At 57.4% G+C, this 21,751-nt stretch overlaps 1 protein-coding gene across 1 annotated transcript in view; it reads left to right on the top strand.

The window, feature by feature from the left end:
* The window catches only part of pkmyt1 (protein kinase, membrane associated tyrosine/threonine 1), a 95,321-nt gene that overhangs the window by 28,346 nt on the left and 45,224 nt on the right, over nt 1–21,751 (top strand). The window contains exons 4-5 of the mRNA XM_085974629.1: nt 892–998; nt 10,807–10,979. Of these exons, the coding sequence (XP_085830755.1) occupies nt 892–998; nt 10,807–10,979 (280 nt within the window). The remainder of the gene's footprint in view (nt 1–891; nt 999–10,806; nt 10,980–21,751) is intronic.

Below are 21,751 nucleotides of genomic sequence, written 5' to 3' on the forward strand. Positions count from 1 at the left end.
GACCGGGTGTCACAGCGTGTTAGATGCACTGTCCTTTCCCCCTCTGGGACCGGGTGTTACAGTGTGTTAGATACACTGTCCTTTCCCCTCTGGGCCCGGGTGTTAGTGTGTTAGATACACTGTCCTTCCCCCTCTGGGACCGGGTGTCACAGTGCATTAGATACACTGTCCTTTCCCCTTCTGGGACCGGGTGACACAGTGTGTGAGAAACGCTGTCCATTCCCCCTCTGGGACCGGGCGTTTTACTGTATTAGATACACTGTCCTTTCCCCCTCTGGGACCGGGTGTCACAGTGCGTTAGATACACTGTCCTTTCCCCCTCTGGGACCGGGCGTCACAGTGCGTTAGATACACTGTCCTTTCCCCCTCTGGGACTGGGTGTCACAGTGCGTTAGATACACTGTCCTTTCCCCCTCTGGGACCGGGTGTCATAGTGAGTTAGATACACTGTCCTTTCCCCCTCTGGGACCGGTTGTCACAGTGCGTTAGATACACTGTCCTTTCCCCCTCTGGGACTGGGTGTCACAGTGCCTTAGATACACTGTCCTTTTCCCCCTCTGGGACCGGGTGTCACAGTGCGTTAGATACACTGTCCTTTCCCCCTCTGGGACTGGGTGTCACAGTGCCTTAGATACACTGTCCTTTCCCCCTCTGGGACCGGGTGTTACAGTGCGTTAGATACACTGTCCTTTCCCCCTCTGGGACCGGGTGTCACAGTGCCTTAGATACACTGTCCTTTCCCCCTCTGGGACCGGATGTCACAGTGTGTTACATACACTGTCCTTTCCCCCTCTGGGACCGGGTGTCTCAGTGTCCTTTCTGTTTCTGCTGTGCGGTTTTCACCAGGACTGGTTTCATATTGAAATGTTTGTCTCGTTTCCTCCCGTACAGTCTGGGAATGTCGATCCTTGAGATCTGTTGTAACCTGGAGCTTCCCCGGAGTGGGGATGGCTGGCAGAAGCTTCGACAAGGGTACCTGCCACATGAGTTTGTGTCAGGTAAGGAGACGTGTGTGCTGGTTGACAGTGAATGATAGGGCAGGTTGTGGGGGCAATTGGTCAAGGGCGAGAGGTTTGGCCGGGAGGATGGGAGGGGTTGGGTGAGGGGGTCGGAAGGAGGCGAGGGGTTGGGTTCGGGGTTCGGATGGGTGCTAGGGGTTTGGGTGAGTGGGTCGGATGGGGGCGAGGGGTTGGGTTCGGGGGTCGGATGGGGGCGAGGGGTTGGGTTCGGGGTGCGGATGGGGGCGAGGGGTTGGGTGAGTGGGTCGGATGGGGGCGAGGGGTTGGGTTCGGGGTCGGATGGGGGCGAGGGGTTGGGTTCGGGGTTCGGATGGGGGCGAGGGGTTCGGATGGGGGCGAGGGGTTGGGTTCGGGGTTCGGATGGGGGCGAGGGGTTGGGTGAGTGGGTCGGATGGGGGCGAGGGGTTGGGCGAGTGGGTCGGATGGGCGCGAGGTGTGGGGTTCGGGGTTCGGATGGGGGGGCGAGGGGTTGGGTTCGGGGGTCGGGTGGGGGCGAGGTGTTGGGTTCGGATGGGTGCGAGGGGTTGGGTGAGTGGTTCGGATGGGGGCGAGGGGTTGGGTTCGGGGTTCGGATGGGGGCGAGGGGTTGGGTTCGGGGGTCGGATGGGGGCGAGGGGTTGGGTTCGGGGGTCGGATGAGGGCGAGGGGTTGGGTGAGTGGGTTGGATGGGGGCGAGGGGTTGGGTGAGTGGGTCGGATGGGGGCGAGGGGTTGGGTGAGTGGGTCGGATGGGGGCGAGGGGTTGGGTGAGTGGGTCGGATGGGGGCGAGGGGTTGGGTTCGGGGGTCAGATGGTGGCGAGGGGTTGGGTTCGGGGTTTGGATGGGGGCGAGGGGTTGGGTTCGGGGGGTCGGATGGGGGCGAGGGGTTGGGTTCGGGGGGTCGGATGGGGGCGAGGGGTTGGGTTCGGGGTTCGGATGGGGGCGAGGGGTTGGGCGAGTGGGTCGGATGGGGGCGAGGGGTAGGTGAGTGGGTCGGATGGGGGCGAGGGGTTGGGTTCGGGGTTCGGATGGGGGCGAGGGGTTGTGTGAGTGGGTCAGATGGGGGCGAGGGGTTGGGCGAGCGGGTCGGATAGGGGCGAGGGGTTGGGTTCTGGGTTCGGATGGGGGCGAGGGGTTGGGTGAGTGGGTCAGATGGGGGCGAGGGGTTGGGTGAGTGGGTCGGATGGGGGCGAGGGGTTGGGTTCGGGGTTCAGATGGGGGCGAGGGGTTGGCTGAGTGGGTGGGATGGGGGCGAGGGGTTGGGTTTGGGGTTCGGATGGGGGCGAGGGGTTGGGTGAGTGGGTCGGATGGGGGCGAGGGGTTGGGCGAGTGGGTCGGATGGGGGCGAGGGGTTGGGTTCGGGGTTCGGATGGGGGGGCGAGCGGTTGGGTTCGGGGGTCGGGTGGGGGCGAGGGGTTGGGTTCGGGGTGCGGATGGTGGCGAGGGGTGGGGTTCGGGGTTCGGATGGGGGCGAGGGGTTGGGTTCGGGGGTCGGATGGGGGCGAGGGGTTGGGTTCCGGGTTCGGATGGGGGCGAGGGGTTGGGTTCGGGGTTCGGATGGGGGCGAGGGGTTGGGTTCGGGGTTCGGATGGGGGCGAGGGGGTCGGATGGGGGCGAGGGGTTGGGTTCGGGGTTCGGATGGGGGCGAGGGGTTGGGCGAGTGGGTCGGATGGTCGCGAGGGGTTGGGTTCGGGGTTCGGATGGGGGGCGAGGGGTTGGGTTCGGGGGTCGGGTGGGGGCGAGGTGTTGGGTTCGGGGTTCGGATGGGGGCGAGGGGTTGGGTTCGGGGGTCAGATGGTGGCGAGGGGTTGGGTTCGGGGGTCGGGTGGGGGCGAGGGGTTGGGTTCGTGGTTCGGATGGGGGCGAGGGGTTGGGTTCGGGGTTCGGATGGGGGCGAGGGGTTGGGTTCGGGGGTCAGATGGTGGCGTGGGGTTGGGTTCGGGGGTCGGATGGGGGCAAGGGGTTGGGTGAAAGGGTCGGATGGGGGCGAGGGGTTGGGTTCGGGGTTCGGATGGGGGCAAGGGGTTGGGTGAAAGGGTCGGATGGGGGCGAGGGGTTGGGTGAGTGGGTCGGATGGGGGCGAGGGGTTGGGGTTCGGGGTTCGGATGGGGGCGAGGGGTTGGGTTCGGGGTTCGGATGGGGGCGAGGGGTTGGGTGAGTGGGTCGGATGGGGGCGAGGGGTTGGGTGAGTGCGTCGGATGGGGGCGAGGGGTTGGGTGAGTGGGTCGGATGGGGGAGAGGGGTTGGGTTCTGGGTTCGGATGGGGGCGAGGGGTTGGGTTCAGGGGTTCGGATGGGGGCGAGGGGTTGGGTGAGTGGGTCGGATGGGGGCGAGGGGTTGGGTTCGGGGTTTGGATGGGGGCGAGGGGTTGGGTGAGTGGGTCAGATGGGGGCGAGGGGTTGGGCGAGCGGGTCGGATGGGGGCGAGGGGTTGGGTTCTGGGTTCGGATGGGGGCGAGGGGTTGGGTGAGTGGGTCAGATGGGGGCGAGGGGTTGGGCGAGCGGGTCGGATGGGGGCGAGGGGGTGGGTTCGGGGGTTCGGATGGGGGCGAGGGGTTGGGTGAGTGGTTCGGATGGGGGCGAGGGGTTGGGTGAGTGGGTCGGATGGGGGCGAGGAGTTGGGTGAGTGGGTCAGATGGGGGCGAGGGGGTGGGTTTGGGGTTCGGGTGGGGGGTGAGGGGTTGGGTTTGGGGTTCGGGTGGGGGGGCGAAGGGTTGGGTTTGGGGTTCGGATGGGGGTTCGGGGGTCGGATGGGGGCGAGGGGTTGGGTTCGGGGTTCGGATGGGGGCGAGGGGTTGGGTGAGTGGGTCGGATGGGGGCGAGTGGTTGGGTTCGGGGTTCGGATGGGGGCGAGAGGTTGGGTTTGGGGTTCGGATGGGGGCGAGGGGTGGGTGAGTGGGTCGGATGGGGGCGAGGGGTTGGGTTCGGGGTTCGGATGGGGGCGAGGGGTTCGGTTTGGGGTTCGGATGGGGGCGAGGGGTTCGGATGGGGGCGAGGGGTTGGGTTCGGGGTTCAGATGGGGGCGAGGGGTTGGGTGAGTGGGTCGGATGGGGGCGAGGGGTTGGGTTTGGAGTTCGGATGGGGGCAAGGGGTTGGGTAAGTGGGTCGGATGGGGGAGAGGGGTTGGGTGAGTGGGTCGGATGGGGGCGAGGGGTTGGGTTCGGGGTTCGGATGGGGGCGAGGGGTTGGGTTCGGGGTTCGGATGGGGGCGAGGGGTTGGGTTCGGGGGTCAGATGGTGGCGAGGGGTTGGGTTCGGGGGTCGGATGGGGGCGAGGGGTTGGGTGAGTGGGTCGGATGGGGGCGAGAGGTTGGGTTCGTGGTTCGGATGGGGGCGAGGGGTTGGGTTCGGGGTTCAGATGGGGGCGAGGGGTTGGGTGAGTGGGTCGGATGGGGCGAGGGGTTGGGTGAGTGGGTCGGATGGGGGCGAGGGGTTGGGTGAGTGGGTCGGATGGGGTGAGGGGTTGGGTGAGTGGGTCGGATGGGGGCGAGGGGTTGGGTTTGGGGTTCGGGTGGGGCCGAGGGGTTGGGTGAGTGGGTCGGATGGGGGCGAGGGGTTGGGTTCGGGGTTCGGCTGGGGGCGAGGGGGTCGGATGGGGGCGAGGGGTTGGGTTCGGGGTTTGGATGGGGGCGAGGGGTTGGGTGAGTGGGTCGGATGGGGGCGAGGGGTTGGGCGAGTGGGTCGGATGGGGGGGTGAGGGGTTGGGCGAGTGGGTCGGATGGGGGCGAGGGCTTGGGTTCGGGGTTCGGATGGGGGCGAGGGGTTGGGTTCGGGGTTCAGATGGGGGCGAGGGGTTGGGTGAGTGGGTCGGATGGGGGCGAGGGGTTGGGTTCGGGGTTCGGATGGGGGCGAGGGGTTGGGTTCGGGGTTCGGATGGGGGCGAGGGGTTGGGTTCGGGGGTCAGATGGTGGCGAGGGGTTGGGTTCGGGGGTCGGATGGGGGCGAGGGGTTGGGTGAGTGGGTCGGATGGGGGCGAGAGGTTGGGTTCGTGGTTCGGATGGGGGCGAGGGGTTGGGTTCGGGGTTCAGATGGGGGCGAGGGGTTGGGTGAGTGGGTCGGATGGGGCGAGGGGTTGGGTGAGTGGGTCGGATGGGGGCGAGGGGTTGGGTGAGTGGGTCGGATGGGGTGAGGGGTTGGGTGAGTGGGTCGGATGGGGGCGAGGGGTTGGGTTTGGGGTTCGGGTGGGGCCGAGGGGTTGGGTGAGTGGGTCGGATGGGGGCGAGGGGTTGGGTTCGGGGTTCGGCTGGGGGCGAGGGGGTCGGATGGGGGCGAGGGGTTGGGTTCGGGGTTTGGATGGGGGCGAGGGGTTGGGTGAGTGGGTCGGATGGGGGCGAGGGGTTGGGCGAGTGGGTCGGATGGGGGGGGGAGGGGTTGGGTGAGTGGTTTGGATGGGGGCGAGGGGTTGGGTTCGGGGTTCGGATGGGGGCGAGGGGTTGGGTTCGGGGTTCAGATGGGGGCGAGGGGTTGGGTGAGTGGGTCGGATGGGGCGAGGGGTTGGGTGAGTGGGTCGGATGGGGGCGAGGGGTTGGGTGAGTGGGTCGGATGGGGTGAGGGGTTGGGTGAGTGGGTCGGATGGGGGCGAGGGGTTGGGTTTGGGGTTCGGGTGGGGCCGAGGGGTTGGGTGAGTGGGTCGGATGGGGGCGAGGGGTTGGGTTCGGGGTTCGGCTGGGGGCGAGGGGGTCGGATGGGGGCGAGGGGTTGGGTTCGGGGTTTGGATGGGGGCGAGGGGTTGGGTGAGTGGGTCGGATGGGGGCGAGGGGTTGGGCGAGTGGGTCGGATGGGGGGGTGAGGGGTTGGGTGAGTGGGTCGGATGGGGGCGAGGGCTTGGGTTCGGGGTTCGGATGGGGGCGAGGGCTTGGGTGAGTGGGTCGGATGGGGGCGAGGGGTAGGGTTCGGTGTTCGGATGGGGGCCAGGGGTTGGGTGAGTGGGTCGGGTGGGGGCGAGGTGTTGGGGTCGGGTGGGGGCGAGGGGTTGGGTGAGCGGGTCGGGTGGGGGCGAGGGGTTGGGTTCGGGGGTCGGATGGGGGCGAGGGGTGGGTGAGTGGGTCGGATGGGGGCGAGGGGTTGGGTTCGGGGTTCGGATGGGGGCGAGGGTTTGGGTGAGTGGGTCAGATGGGGGCGAGGGGTTGGGTGAGTGGGTCAGATGGGGGCGAGGGGTTGGGTGAGTGGGTCAGATGGGGGCGAGGGGGTGGGTTCGGGGTTCGGGTGGGGGGTGAGGGGTTGGGTTTGGGGTTCGGATGGGGGCGAGGGGGTCGGATGGGGGCGAGTGGTTGGGTTCGGGGTTCGGATGGGGGCGAGGGGTTGGGTTCGGGGTTCGGATGGGGGCGAGGGGTTGGGTGAATGGGTCGGATGGGGCGAGTTGTTGGGTTCGGGGTTCGGATGGGGGCGAGAGGTTGGGTTTGGGGTTCGGATGGGGGCGAGGGGTGGGTGAGTGGGTCGGATGGGGGCGAGGGGTTGGGTTCGGGGTTCGGATGGGGGCGAGGGGTTCGGTTTGGGGTTCGGATGGGGGCGAGGGGTTCGGATGGGGGCGAGGGGTTGGGTGAGTGGGTCGGATGGGGGAGAGGGGTTGGGTGAGTGGGTCGGATGGGGGCGAGGGGTTGGGTTCGGGGTTCGGGTGCGGCGAGGGGTTGGGTTCGGGGTTCGGGTGGGGGCGAGGGGTTGGGTTCGGGGTTCGGATGGGGGCGAGGGGTTGGGTTCGGGGGTCGGATGGGGGCGAGGGGTTGGGTGAGTGGGTCGGATGCGGGCGAGGGGTTGGGTGAGTGATTCGGATGGGGGCGAGGGCTTGGGTTCGGGGGTCGGATGGTGGCGAGGGTTTGGGTGAGTGGTTCGGATGGGGGCGAGGGGTTGGGCGAGTGGGTCGGATGGGGGCGAGGGCTTGGGTTCGGGGGTCGGATGGTGGCGAGGGGTTGGGTGAGTGGGTCAGATGGGGGCGAGGGGGTTGGGTGAGTGGGTCAGATGGGGGCGAGGGGTTGGGTTCGGGGTTCGGATGGGGGTGAGCGGTTGGGTGAGTGGGTCAGATGGGGGCGAGGGGTTAGGTTCGGGGTTCGGATGGGGGCGAGGGGTTGGGCGAGTGGGTCGGATGGGGGAAAGGGGTTGGGGTCTGGGTTCGGATGGGGGCGAGGGGTTGGGTGAGTGGGTCAGATGGGGGCGAGGGGTTGGGATCGGGGTTCGGATGGGGGCGAGGGTTTGGGTTTGGGGGTCGGATGGGGGCGAGGGGTTGGGTTCGGGGGTCGGATGGGGGTGAGGGGTTGGGATCGGGGGTCGGATGGGGGCGAGGGGTTGGGTTCGGGGGTCAGATGGGGGCGAGGGGTTGGGTTAGTGGGTCGGATGGGGGCGAGGGGTTGGGTTCGGGGTTCGGATGGGGGCGAGGGCTTGGTTTCGGGGTTCGGATGGGGGCGAGGGGTGGGTGAGAGGGTCGGATGGGGGCGAGGGGTTTTCGGGGGTCGGATGGGGGTGAGGTGTTGGGTTCGGGGGTCGGATGGGGGCGAGGGGTTGGGTTCGGGGGTCAGATGGTGGCGAGGGGTTGGGTTCGGGGGTTGGGCGGGGGCGAGGGGTTGGGTGAGTGGGTCGGATGGGGGCGAGGGGTTGGGTTCGGGGTTCGGATGGGGGCGAGGGGTTGGGTGAGTGGGTCGGATGGTGGCGAGGGGTTGGGGTTCGGGGGTCGGATGGGGGCGAGGGGTTGGGTTCTGGGGTTCGGATGGGGGCGAGGGGTTGGGTGAGTGGGTCGGATGGGGGCGAGGGGTTGGGTTCGGGGGTCGGATGGGGGCGAGGGGTTGGGTTCGGGGTTCGGATGGGGGCGAGGGGTTGGGTGAGTGGGTCGGATGGGGGCGAGGGGTTGGGTGAGTGGGTCAGATGGGGGCGAGGGGTTGGGTTCGGGGTTCGGATGGGGGCGAGGGGTTGGGTGAGTGGGTCGGATGGGAGCGAGGGGTTGGGCGAGTGGGTCGGATGGGGGCGAGGTGTTGGGTTCGGGGTTCAGATGGGGGCGAGGGGTTGGGTTCGGGGTTCAGATGGGGGCGAGGGGTTGGGTTCGGGGTTCAGATGGGGGCGAGGGGTTGGGTTCGGGGTTCAGATGGGGGCGAGGGGTTGGGTTCGGGGTTCAGATGGGGGCGAGGGGTTGGGTTCGGGGTTCAGATGGGGGCGAGGGGTTGGGTTCGGGGTTCAGATGGGGGCGAGGGGTTGGGTTCGGGGTTCAGATGGGGGCGAGGGGTTGGGTTCGGGTTCGGATGGTGGCGAGGGGTTGGGTTCGGGGTTCGGGTGTGGGCGAGGGGTTTTCGGGGGTCGGATGGGGGTGAGGGGTGGGTGAGTGGGTCGGATGGTGGCGAGGGGTTGGGTTCGGGGTTCGGATGGGGGCGAGGGGTTGGGTTCGGGGTTCGGATGGTGGCGAGGGGTTGGGTTCGGGGTTCGGATGGGGGTGAGGGGTTGGGTTCGGGGTTCGGATGGGTGCGAGGGGTTGGGTGAGTGGTTCGGATGGGGGCGAGGGGTTGGGTTCGGGGTTCGGGTGGGGGCGAGGGGTTGGGTTCGGGGGTCGGATGGGTGCGTGGGGTTGGGTTCGGGGGTCGGATGGGGGCGAGCGGTTGGGTGAGCGGGTCGGGTGGGGGCGAGGGGTTGGGTTCGGGGGTCGGATGGGGGCGAGGGGTTGGGTTCGGGGGTCAGATGGTGGCGAGGGGTTGGGTTCGGGGTTCGGATGGGGGCGAGGGGTTGCGTTCGGGGGTCAGATGCGGGCGAGGGGTTGGGTGAGCGGGTCGGGTGGGGGCGAGGGGTTGGGTTCGGGGTTCGGATGGTGGCGAGGGGTTGGGTTCGGGGTTCGGATGGGGGCGAGGGGTTGCGTTCGGGGGTCAGATGCGGGCGAGGGGTTGGGTGAGCGGGTCGGGTGGGGGCGAGGGGTTGGGTTCGGGGTTCGGATGGTGGCGAGGGGTTGGGTTCGGGGTTCGGATGGGGGCGAGGGGTTGGGTTCGGGGGTCGGATGGGGGCGAGGGGTTGGGTTCGGGGGTCAGATGGTGGCGAGGGGTTGGGTTCGGGGTTCGGATGGGGGCGAGGGGTTGCGTTCGGGGGTCAGATGCGGGCGAGGGGTTGGGTGAGCGGGTCGGGTGGGGGCGAGGGGTTGGGTTCGGGGTTCGGATGGGGGCGAGGGGTTGGGTGAGTGGTTCGGATGGGGGCGAGGGGTTGGGTTCGGGGGTCAGATGGGGCGAGGGGTTGGGTTCGGGGGTCGGATGGGGGCGAGGGGTTGGGTGAGTGGGTCGGATGGTGGCGAGGGGTTGGGTGAGTGGGTCGGATGGGGGCGAGGGGTTGGGTTCGGGGTTCGGATGGGGGCGAGGGGTTGGGTGAGTGGGTCAGATGGGGGCGAGGGGTTGGGCGAGCGGGTCGGATGGGGGCGAGGGGTTGGGGTTCGGGGTTCGGCTGGGGGCGAGGGGTTGGGTTCGGGGGTTCGGATGGGGGCGAGGGGTTGGGGTTTGGGGTTCGGATGGGGGCGAGGGGTTGGGTTCGGGGTTCGGATGGGGGCGAGGGGTTGGGTTCGGGGGTTGGATGGGGGCGAGGGGTTGGGTGAGTGGGTCGGATGGTGGCGAGGGGTTGGGGTTCGGGGTTCGGCTGGGGGCGAGATGTTGGGTTCGGGGGTTCGGATGGGGGTGAGGGGTTGGGTGAGTGGGTCAGATGGGGGCGAGGGGTTGGTGAGGGTGTCAGATGGGGGCGAGGGGTTGGGTTCGGGGGTCGGATGGGGGCGAGTGGTTGGGTGAGTGGGTCGGATCGGGGCGAGGGGTTGGGTGAGTGTGTCGGATGGGGGCGAGGGGTTGGGTTCTGGGTTCGGATTGGGGCGAGGGGTTGGGTTTGGGGTTCGGATGGGGTCGAGGGGGTCGGATGGGGGCGAGGGGTTGGGTTCGGGGTTCGGATGGGGGCGAGGGGTTGGGTGAGTGGTTCGGATGGGGGCGAGGGGTTGGGTGAGTGGGTCGGATGGGGGCGAGGGGTTGGGTTCTGGGTTCGGATGGGGGCGAGGGGTTGGGTTTGGGGTTCGGATGGGGTCGAGGGGGTCGGATGGGGGCGAGGGGTTGGGTTCGGGGTTCGGATGGGGGCGAGGGGTTGGGTGAGTGGTTCGGATGGGGGCGAGGGGTTGGGTGAGTGGGTCGGATGGGGGCGAGGGGTTGGGTTCTGGGTTCGGATGGGGGCGAGGGGTTGGGTTTGGGGTTCGGATGGGTTCGAGGGGGTCGGATGGGGGCGAGGGGTTGGGTTCGGGGTTCGGATGGGGTCGAGGGGGTCGGATGGGGGCGAGGGGTTGGGTTCGGGGTTCGGATGGGGGCGAGGGGTTGGGTGAGTGGTTCGGATGGGGGCGAGGGGTTGGGTGAGTGGGTCGGATGGGGGCGAGGGGTTGGGTTCTGGGTTCGGATGGGGTCGAGGGGGTCGGATGGGGGCGAGGGGTTGGGTTCGGGGTTCGGATGGGGCGAGGTGTTGGGTTCGGGGTTCGGATGGGGGCGAGGGGTTGGGTGAGTGGTTCGGATGGGGGCGAGGAGTGGGTCGGATGGGGGCGAGGAGTGGGTCGGATGGGGGGCGAGGGGTTGGGTTCGGGGTTCGGGTGGGGGGTTTCTAGGTTGGGTTTGGGGTTCGGATGGGGGCGAGGAGTGGGTCGGATGGGGGCGATGGGTTGGGTGAGTGGGTCGGATGGGGCGAGGGGTCGGGTGAGTGGGTCGGATGGGGGCGAGGGGTTGGGTTCGGATGGGAGGGAGGTGTTGCGTTCGGGGGTCGGCTGGGTGAGGAGGTGTCGGACTCTGGTAACCCTAGCTGAGTGTATGACCTCCCCTCCTCTCTGCTCTCCTCCCCCAGGCCTGTCTCCCGGGTTGCTGGAGGTGCTGCGGGCCATGCTTGAGCCCGATTTCAGGCAGCGGGTCTCGGTGGACAAGCTGCTCTCACTGCCCGCCCTCCGCAGGGTGCAGCGCTGGCGGCACATGGAACTGCTGGTCCGTTCCGGCTTCACCAGAGCCCTGTTGCTGTACCGGGTGAGTCGGTAACACTGTCTCTCTCCCTCCCTCTCTCTCTGTCTCCCCCTCTCAATTTTCAATTCAATTCAATTCAATTCAATTCAAATCGCTTTATTGGCATGACAAGGTACATCTTATGTTGCCAAAGCATCGAAAAACATTTATGGTTGAACACATAAACGCAGATCTATCCATACAGTGTATAAACAGATATATCCCTGAGTGTATAAATATAGATTCGTATAATTTGTATTTCTTCTTTTCTTAGATTTAGTGGTTGTCCCTCTGTTTATGGCAAGCTGTAACATAGTGTGCCGCTAAGGTTACACAATTTCTCTCTTCCCCTGGTAGGTATGGGAGTTTTTGGTCGTCATTCAAATTTCTGAATTCAGGGCATATTTTTGTGAATTTTGGGTAGAAATTCTCCCTTATGGCCTGATATTTTCCACAAGCTGTGAGGAAGTGCATCTCTGTCTCCACCACTCCCTGACTGCAGTGAGAGCATATCCTGTCCTCTCTTGGTAGCCGGGTCTGCCTGTGTCTACCTTTTTCGATCACCAGGCTATGTTCACTAAGTCTACATTGTCAAGGTTTTTCTCAATTTGCTATCTTTTACCGTGGTCAGGTATTCTCTCTGTCTCCCTCTCTCTCTCTCTCTGCCTCTCTGTCTCTGCCTCTGTGTCTCTGGCTCGCACTCTCTCTCTCTCCCTCTCTCTCTCTGTCCCTGTCTCTCTCTCTCTCTGCCTCTCTCTCTCTCTCTCTGCCTCTCTCTCTCTCTCTCTCTGCCTCTCTCTCTCTCTCTCTGCCTCTCTCTCTCTGTCCCTGTCTCTCTCTCTTTGTCTGTCTCTCTCTCTCTGTCTCTCTCGCCCTGTCTCTCCCTCTCTCTGTCTGGCTCTTTTTCTCGCTCCATGGCTCTCTCCCTCTTCCTGGCTTTTGCTCTCTCTCTCTGTCTCTCTCTGTCTCTCGCTCCATGGCTCTCTCCCTCTCTCTTTCCATCTACCTGGCTCTTTCTCTTGCTCCATGGCTCTCTCCCTCTTCCTGGCTTTCTCTCTCTCTCGTCCCTCTCTCTGTCCCTGTCTCTGGCTCTCTCTCCCTCTCTCTGGCTCCCTCTCCCTCTCTCTGGCTCTCTCAGTTTCTCTCTCTCTGGCTCTCTCTCTGTCTCTCTGTCTCTCTCTGGCTCGCTCTCTGTCTCTCTCTGGCTCTCCAATTCCAATTCCAATTCAAATGCTTTATTGGCATGAAAGTTTACAGAGAACCATATTGCCAAAGCTTACATAGCAAAAAGGTACAGTTTTCCAACATTCTGTAGGTGTCAATCGATTTGACATTTGTTGGGTACATACAATATTACTTTTAAACAATATTAATTTTAAACAGTCTTTCTACTTCATTTGGTACGTTCAATATTAATTTTAAACAGTCTTAATTTTAAACAGTCCTCAGGTTGTGACATGTTGTTACATATTTGGCCCCAAGGTATGGTCTGTCTCCTTCTCCCAGGACTAATCTCAATTTTGACAGGTCATCCAATTCCTTGAAATCTGGGGTTGTTTGGCTTAGCTTGTTGAATAATATGTTTCTTGATGTGTTGAATTTTTCGCATTTTAGGAGGAAATGCATTTCTGTTTCAACCTCGCCGGCCAGACATTGATCGCATATTCTATTCTCTCTAGGCTGCCAGGATTTCTTGTATCTGCCTTTTTCAATTTCCAGTTGGTGGTCGCTTAGTCTGTACCTGGTGAGGGTCTGTCTCTGTTTTGTGTCTCTGATGGTCGTGAGGTAGTCTGCCAGTTTATATTCTCTTTTTAGGGCCCGGTAACATTCTAATCTGCTTTGGCTTTCGGTTATTTTGTTCCAATGTTCCAGGTAGGTTTCTTTGCATTGTTTAATGATTTGGTTCACTCGGATTGGTGTTTGGACGGCTGTGTTGGTCTGGGGCTGGTCAGGGTCCGGCTGAGTACTTAGTTTCAGTAGCAGCTGACTCAGGGGACTCTTTTCTGGGTTTAGCTCTTGGGTCTGAAAGGCTTTGAAATGAAGGGTGTCTGGGGAGCTAGATTTGAGGTGATTTAGGAAGTTTAGTGCTCGTTTTTGGATGTTTATTATCAGTGGGTATCTGCCTAGTTCGGCTCTGCATGCATTTGTTGGCGTTTTTCTTTGGGTGCGAAGGATGCTTCGGCAGAATTCTGCACGTAGGGCTTCTATTGTGTGTTTTTCCCATTTAGTGTAGCTTTGGTGATTTAGCGGGCCCCATACTTCACTACCGTACAGTGCAATGGGCAGGATTATGCTGTCAAATATTTTGAGCCAGATTTTGATTGGGATTTGGATGTTGTAGAATTTTCTTTTTATTGCATATAGGGCTCTTCGGGCTTTTTCTTTTAGTGCATTCACTGCTATGCTGAAGCTCCCTGATGCTGTAATAGTTAGACCAAGGTAGGTGTAGCTCATAGTGTGTCCTATAGTGGTATCACTGAGGGTAAACTGGTATTTGTTTTCCTGACATCTGGGCCTTTTTTGAAAAATCATGATGTTGGTTTTCTTTAGATTTACTGTTAGAGCCCAATTTTGGCAGTATTTGTCGAGTAGGTCTAGTTGTTGCTGTAATCCCTGTTCTGTGGGAGACAGCAGAACCAGGTCGTCCGCATAGAACAGGGATTTCACTTCTCCATCCAGGAGACGGAGACCTGGTGACTCGCTTTGCTCCAGCATGTCTGCTAATTCATTTATGTATATGTTGAACAGGGTCGGGCTCAAATTGCAGCCCTGCCGGACGCCTCTTCTCTGGGTGAAGAAATCGGTGCGTTTGTCTCCAATTTTGACCCCGCATTTGTTTTTCAGATACATTGATTTAATAAGGTCATAGACTTTGCCCCCTATTCCACACTGAAGCAGTTTATAATAGAGCCCTTCGTGCCATATAGAGTCAAAGGCTTTCTTGAAGTCGATGAAACAGGCGAATATTTTCCCATTTTTTGTTTGGTGTATATGTTTTCCAATGAGGGTGTGAAGGGTATAGATATGGTCGGCGGTGCGGTGTTTTGGAAGAAAACCTATTTCTCTCTCTCGCTCTCTCTCTCTGGCTTTCTCGCTCTCCCTCTGGCTCCCTGGCCCCCTCTCTCTCCCTCACTCACTCTCTCTCGCTCCCTGGCCCTCTCTCTCTCTCTCTCGCTCCCTGGCCCCCTCTCTCTCACTCAATTCAATTCAATTCAATTCAAATGCTTTATTGGCATGAAAGTTTACAGAGAACCATATTGCCAAAGCTTACATAGCAAAAAGGTACAGTTTTCCAACATTCTGTAGGTGTCAATCGATTTGACATTTGTTGGGTACATACAATATTACTTTTAAACAATATTAATTTTAAACAGTCTTTGTACTTCATTTGGTACGTTCAATATTAATTTTAAACAGTCTTAATTTTAAACAGTCCTCAGGTTGTGACATGTTGTTACATATTTGGCCCCAAGGTATGGTCTGTCTCCTTCTCCTAGGACTAATCTCAATTTTGACAGATCATCCAATTCCTTGAAATCTGGGGTTGTTTGGCTTAGCTTGTTGAATAATATGTTTCTTGATGTGTTGAATTTTTCGCATTTTAGGAGGAAATGCATTTCTGCTTCAACCTCGCCAGCCAGACATTGATCGCATATTCTATTAGAGTCATAGAGTCATAGAGTTTTACAGCACAGAAAGAGGCCCTTCGGCCCATCGTGTCTGCGCCGCCCATCCATCCCTGTCCAGTCTAATCCCATTTTCCAGCATTTGGTCCATAGCCTTGTATGCAATGGCATTTCAAGTGCTCATCCAAATGCTTCTTGAATGTTGTGAGGGTTCCTGCCTCCACCACCCTTTCAGGCATTGAGTTCCACATTCCAACCACCCTCTGGGTGAAAAAGTTTCTCCTCAAATCCCCTCTAAATCTCCTGCCCCTTTCCCTGAATCTATGCCCCCTTGTTATTGACCCCCCCACTAAGGGGAAAAGTTCCTCTTTATCTACCCTATCTATGCCCCTCATTATTTTGTACACCTCAATCAGGTCCCCCCTCAGCCTTCTCTGCTCCAAGGAAAACAACTCCAGCCTGTCCAGCCTCTCTTCATAGCTGAGGCGCTCCATCCCAGGTAACATCCTGGTGAATCTTCTCTGCACCCTCTCCAAAGCAATCACATCCTCCCTATAGTGAGGCGACCAGAACTGCACACAGTACTCCAGCTGTGGCCTCACCAGCGTTTTGTACAGCTCCATCATAACCTCCCTGCTCTTATATTCTATGCCTCGGCTAATGAAGGCAAGTATCCCATATGCCTTTTTAACCACCTTATCTACCTGCTCCGCTGCCTTCAGGGATCTATGTACATGTACACCAAGGTCCCTCTGACCCTCTGTACTTCCTAGGGTCCTACCACTCATTGTGTATTCCCTTGCCTTATTTGTCCGTCCAAAATGCATCACCTCGCACTTTTCAGGGTTAAATTCCATTTGCCACTTTTCCGCCCATCTGACCAACCCGTTTATATCGTCCTGTAGCCGGAGGCTTTCCTCCTCGCAATTTACCACCCCACCAATTTTCGTGTCATCTGCGAACTTACTGATCATACCTTTTACATTTTCATCCAAATCATTTATGTAGATCACAAACAATAAGGGACCCAGCACCGATCCCTGAGGTACCCCACTGGACACAGGCTTCCAGTCACGAAAGCAACCTTCGACCATCACCCTCTGCCTCCTGCCACTCAGCCAGTTTAGGATCCAACGCGCCAAGGCACCCTGGATCCCATGGGCTCTTACCTTCTTGACCAGTCTCCTATGCGGGACTTTGTCAAAAGCTTTACTGAAGTCCATGTACACCACATCCACAGCATTTCCCTCATCCACCCCACTAGTCACCCCCTCGAAAAATTCGATCAGATTTGTTAGACATGATTTACCCTTGACAAAGCCATGCTGACTATCCCCGATTAATCCTTGCCTCTCCAAGTGGAGATTAATTTTGTCCCTCAGAATTTTTTCCAATAATTTCCCCACCACAGATGTTAGACTCACTGGCCTGTAATTCCCTGGTTTATCCCTGCTACCCTTCTTGAATAATGGTACTACGTTAGCTGTTCTCCAGTCCTCTGGTACATCCCCTGTGGCCAGAGAGGTTCTGAAAATTAGTGTCAGAGCCCCTGCAATCTCCTCCCTTGCCTCCCACAGCAGCCTGGGATACATCTCGTCCGGGCCTGGGGATTTATCCACTTTTTGGCCCGCTAAAACCGCTAGCACCTCCTCCCTCTCGATGCTAATATGTTCAAGTATGTCACAGTCCCCTTGCCCGATTTCTATGTCTGCATCGTCTTTCTCCATAGTGAACACAGATGCAAAAAATTCATTTAAAACCCCGCCTACATCCTCTGGCTCTACACACAGATTGCCACTTTGGTCCCTAATGGGCCCTACCCTTTCCCTGGTTATCCTCTTGCCCTTAATATACTTATAAAACATCTTAGGATTTTCCTTTATTTTGCTCGCCAGTGTTATTTCATGGCCCCTCCTCGCCCTCCTAATTTCTTTTTTAAGTATGCCCCTGCACTTTTTATACTCCTCTAGGGCTTCTTCTGTCTTTAGTCTTTTGTAACTGCCAAAAGCCCCCCTCTTATTTCTAATGCATTTCTGTATATCCCTTGTCATCCAAGGTTCCCTTTGCTTGTTGGTCCCACCCTTGACCTTTACAGGAACATGTTGGCGTTGTACTCTCTCTATTTCCTTTCTGAAAGTCTCCCACTGTTTTGATGTGGATTTTCCTATAAGCAGCTGCTCCCAGTCCACTTTGGCCAGATCCTGCCTTATCATATTAAAATCGGCCTTCCCCCAATTTAGAACCCTTATTTCCGGGCCGTCTTTGTCTTTTTCCATGACCACCTTAAATCTCACCGAATTATGGTCACTGTCGCCAAAATGCTCTCCTACTGACACTTCCACCACTTGCCCGGCTACATTCCCCAGAATTAGGTCCAGTACCGCCCCCTCTCTTGTAGGACTTTCTACATGTTGGCTCAAAAAGCTCTCCTGGATGCACTTTAAGAATTCTGCACCCTCTAAGCCTTTCACACTCTGACTGTCCCAATTTATATTGGGGAAGTTGAAATCCCCCACTATTATTACCCTATTATTCTCGCACTTCTCGGAGATTTGCCTACATATCTGTTCCTCTATCTCCCCCTGACTGTTTGGGGGCCTATAGTACACTCCCAGCAAAGTGCTTTCCCCCTTTTTGTTTTTAAGTTCTACCCATATGGCCTCATTAGAGGAACCCGCTAATATATCATCCCTCCTTACAGCAGTAATTGACTCCTTAATTAATATTGCAACACCCCCTCCCCTTTTACACCCCCCTCTGTCTCGCCTGAAGATTCTATACCCCGGAATATTGAGCTGCCAGTCCTGACCCTCCCTCAACCATGTCTCCGTGATAGCAACAATATCGTACTCCCATGTGTTCAACAACAACTTCAGTTCATCCACCTTATTTGCAAGACTCCTTGCATTAAAATAAATGCCTTCCAGCCCTGCCATATTCTCTTTTGCCTTCACATATTCGCTCTGCCTTCCCAGCTGACTTGTTTTTCCCTCTGTATTTGGCCGTAAATCACCCCCTACTATAGCTCCACTCTGTACCCCAACCCCCTGCCAAGTTAGTTTAAACCCTCCCCAGCAGTGCTAGCAAACCTCCCCGCAAGGATATTGGTTCCCCCCTGGTTCAGGTGTAAACCGTCCGACTTGTACAAGTCCCACCTTTCCCAGAAGCAGACCCAGTGATCCAGGAAACTAAAGCCCTCCCCCTTGCACCATCCCTTTAGCCACGCATTCATCTGTTCTATCTTCCTATTCCTATACTTACTAGCACGTGGCACCGGGAGTAATCCAGAGATTACAACCTTTGAGGTCCTGCTCCTTAATCCTTCACCTAGCTCCCTAAATTCTTGCTGCAGGACCTCATCCCTCTTTTTACCTATGTCGTTGGTACCAATGTGGACCACCACCACTGGCTGTTCTCCCTCCCCCTCCAGAATGCCCTGCAGCCGCTCAGTGACATCCTTGACCCTGGCACCAGGGAGGCAACGAACCATCCTGGATTCACGTCTACGGCCACAGAAACGCCTATCTGTTCCCCTTACTATAGAATCCCCTACCACTATTGCTCTCCCACTCTTTTTCCCCCCTTCCTGGGCAGCAGGAGCACCCCCAGTGCCAGGAAGTTGGCCGCTGCTGCCTTCCCCTGGTGAGTCATCCCCCTCAACAGTATCCAAAGCGGTATACTTGTTTGAAAGGGGGATGTCCGCAGGGGTTCCCTGCACTACCTGCCTGCCTTTGTTGCTCCGCCTGATGGTCACCCCCTGTGCTGCCCTACCCTGAGGTGTGCACAACTCTCTAGGCTGCCAGGATTTCTTGTATCTGCCTTTTTCAATTTCCAGTTGGTGGTCGCTTAGTCTGTACCTGGTGAGGGTCTGTCTCTGTTTTGTGTCTCTGATGGTCGTGAGGTAGTCTGCCAGTTTATATTCTCTTTTTAGGGCCCGGTAACATTCTAATCTGCTTTGGCTTTCGGTTATTTTGTTCCAATGTTCCAGGTAGGTTTCTTTGCATTTTTTAATGATTTGGTTCACTCGGATTGGTGTTTGGACGGCTGTGTTGGTCTGGGGCTGGTCAGGGTCCGGCTGAGTACTTAGTTTCAGTAGCAGCTGACTCAGGGGACTCTTTTCTGGGTTTAGCTCTTGGGTCTGAAAGGCTTTGAAATGAAGGGTGTCTGGGGAGCTAGATTTGAGGTGATTTAGGAAGTTTAGTGCTCGTTTTTGGATGTTTATTATCAGTGGGTATCTGCCTAGTTCGGCTCTGCATGCATTTGTTGGCGTTTTTCTTTGGGTGCGAAGGATGCTTCGGCAGAATTCTGCACGTAGGGCTTCTATTGTGTGTTTTTCCCATTTAGTGTAGCTTTGGTGGTTTAGCGGGCCCCATACTTCACTACCGTACAGTGCAATGGGCAGGATTATGCTGTCAAATATTTTGAGCCAGATTTTGATTGGGATTTGGATGTTGTAGAATTTTCTTTTTATTGCATATAGGGCTCTTCGGGCTTTTTCTTTTAGTGCATTCACTGCTATGCTGAAGCTCCCTGATGCTGTAATAGTTAGACCAAGGTAGGTGTAGCTCATAGTGTGTCCTATAGTGGTATCACTGAGGGTAAACTGGTATTTGTTTTCCTGACATCTGGGCCTTTTTTGAAAAATCATGATGTTGGTTTTCTTTAGATTTACTGTTAGAGCCCAATTTTGGCAGTATTTGTCGAGTAGGTCTAGTTGTTGCTGTAATCCCTGTTCTGTGGGAGACAGCAGAACCAGGTCGTCCGCATAGAACAGGGATTTCACTTCTCCATCCAGGAGACGGAGACCTGGTGACTCGCTTTGCTCCAGCATGTCTGCTAATTCATTTATGTATATGTTGAACAGGGTCGGGCTCAAATTGCAGCCCTGCCGGACGCCTCTTCTCTGGGTGAAGAAATCGGTGCGTTTGTCTCCAATTTTGACCCCGCATTTGTTTTTCAGATACATTGATTTAATAAGGTCATAGACTTTGCCCCCTATTCCACACTGAAGCAGTTTATAATAGAGCCCTTCGTGCCATATAGAGTCAAAGGCTTTCTTGAAGTCGATGAAACAGGCGAATATTTTCCCATTTTTTGTTTGGTGTATATGTTTTCCAATGAGGGTGTGAAGGGTATAGATATGGTCGGCGGTGCGGTGTTTTGGAAGAAAACCTATTTCTCTCTCTCGCTCTCTCTCTCTGGCTTTCTCGCTCTCCCTCTGGCTCCCTGGCCCCCTCTCTCTCCCTCACTCACTCTCTCTCGCTCCCTGGCCCTCTCTCTCTCTCTCTCGCTCCCTGGCCCCCTCTCTCTCACTCAATTCAATTCAATTCAATTCAAATGCTTTATTGGCATGAAAGTTTACAGAGAACCATATTGCCAAAGCTTACATAGCAAAAAGGTACAGTTTTCCAACATTCTGTAGGTGTCAATCGATTTGACATTTGTTGGGTACATACAATATTACTTTTAAACAATATTAATTTTAAACAGTCTTTGTACTTCATTTGGTACGTTCAATATTAATTTTAAACAGTCTTAATTTTAAACAGTCCTCAGGTTGTGACATGTTGTTACATATTTGGCCCCAAGGTATGGTCTGTCTCCTTCTCCTAGGACTAATCTCAATTTTGACAGATCATCCAATTCCTTGAAATCTGGGGTTGTTTGGCTTAGCTTGTTGAATAATATGTTTCTTGATGTGTTGAATTTTTCGCATTTTAGGAGGAAATGCATTTCTGCTTCAACCTCGCCAGCCAGACATTGATCGCATATTCTATTAGAGTCATAGAGTCATAGAGTTTTACAGCACAGAAAGAGGCCCTTCGGCCCATCGTGTCTGCGCCGCCCATCCATCCCTGTCCAGTCTAATCCCATTTTCCAGCATTTGGTCCATAGCCTTGTATGCAATGGCATTTCAAGTGCTCATCCAAATGCTTCTTGAATGTTGTGAGGGTTCCTGCCTCCACCACCCTTTCAGGCATTGAGTTCCACATTCCAACCACCCTCTGGGTGAAAAAGTTTCTCCTCAAATCCCCTCTAAATCTCCTGCCCCTTACCCTGAATCTATGCCCCCTTGTTATTGACCCCCCCACTAAGGGGAAAAGTTCCTCTTTATCTACCCTATCTATGCCCCTCATTATTTTGTACACCTCAATCAGGTCCCCCCTCAGCCTTCTCTGCTCCAAGGAAAACAACTCCAGCCTGTCCAGCCTCTCTTCATAGCTGAGGCGCTCCATCCCAGGTAACATCCTGGTGAATCTTCTCTGCACCCTCTCCAAAGCAATCACATCCTCCCTATAGTGAGGCGACCAGAACTGCACACAGTACTCCAGCTGTGGCCTCACCAGCGTTTTGTACAGCTCCATCATAACCTCCCTGCTCTTATATTCTATGCCTCGGCTAATGAAGGCAAGTATCCCATATGCCTTTTTAACCACCTTATCTACCTGCTCCGCTGCCTTCAGGGATCTATGTACATGTACACCAAGGTCCCTCTGACCCTCTGTACTTCCTAGGGTCCTACCACTCATTGTGTATTCCCTTGCCTTATTTGTCCGTCCAAAATGCATCACCTCGCACTTTTCAGGGTTAAATTCCATTTGCCACTTTTCCGCCCATCTGACCAACCCGTTTATATCGTCCTGTAGCCGGAGGCTTTCCTCCTCGCAATTTACCACCCCACCAATTTTCGTGTCATCTGCGAACTTACTGATCATACCTTTTACATTTTCATCCAAATCATTTATGTAGATCACAAACAATAAGGGACCCAGCACCGATCCCTGAGGTACCCCACTGGACACAGGCTTCCAGTCACGAAAGCAACCTTCGACCATCACCCTCTGCCTCCTGCCACTCAGCCAGTTTAGGATCCAACGCGCCAAGGCACCCTGGATCCCATGGGCTCTTACCTTCTTGACCAGTCTCCTATGCGGGACTTTGTCAAAAGCTTTACTGAAGTCCATGTACACCACATCCACAGCATTTCCCTCATCCACCCCACTAGTCACCCCCTCGAAAAATTCGATCAGATTTGTTAGACATGATTTACCCTTGACAAAGCCATGCTGACTATCCCCGATTAATCCTTGCCTCTCCAAGTGGAGATTAATTTTGTCCCTCAGAATTTTTTCCAATAATTTCCCCACCACAGATGTTAGACTCACTGGC

Source organism: Somniosus microcephalus, unplaced genomic scaffold (assembly GCF_052327205.1).
Source record: "Somniosus microcephalus isolate GS21.2 unplaced genomic scaffold, FLI_Smic_1.0 unresolved_chr1, whole genome shotgun sequence".
Taxonomy (NCBI): domain Eukaryota; kingdom Metazoa; phylum Chordata; class Chondrichthyes; order Squaliformes; family Somniosidae; genus Somniosus; species Somniosus microcephalus.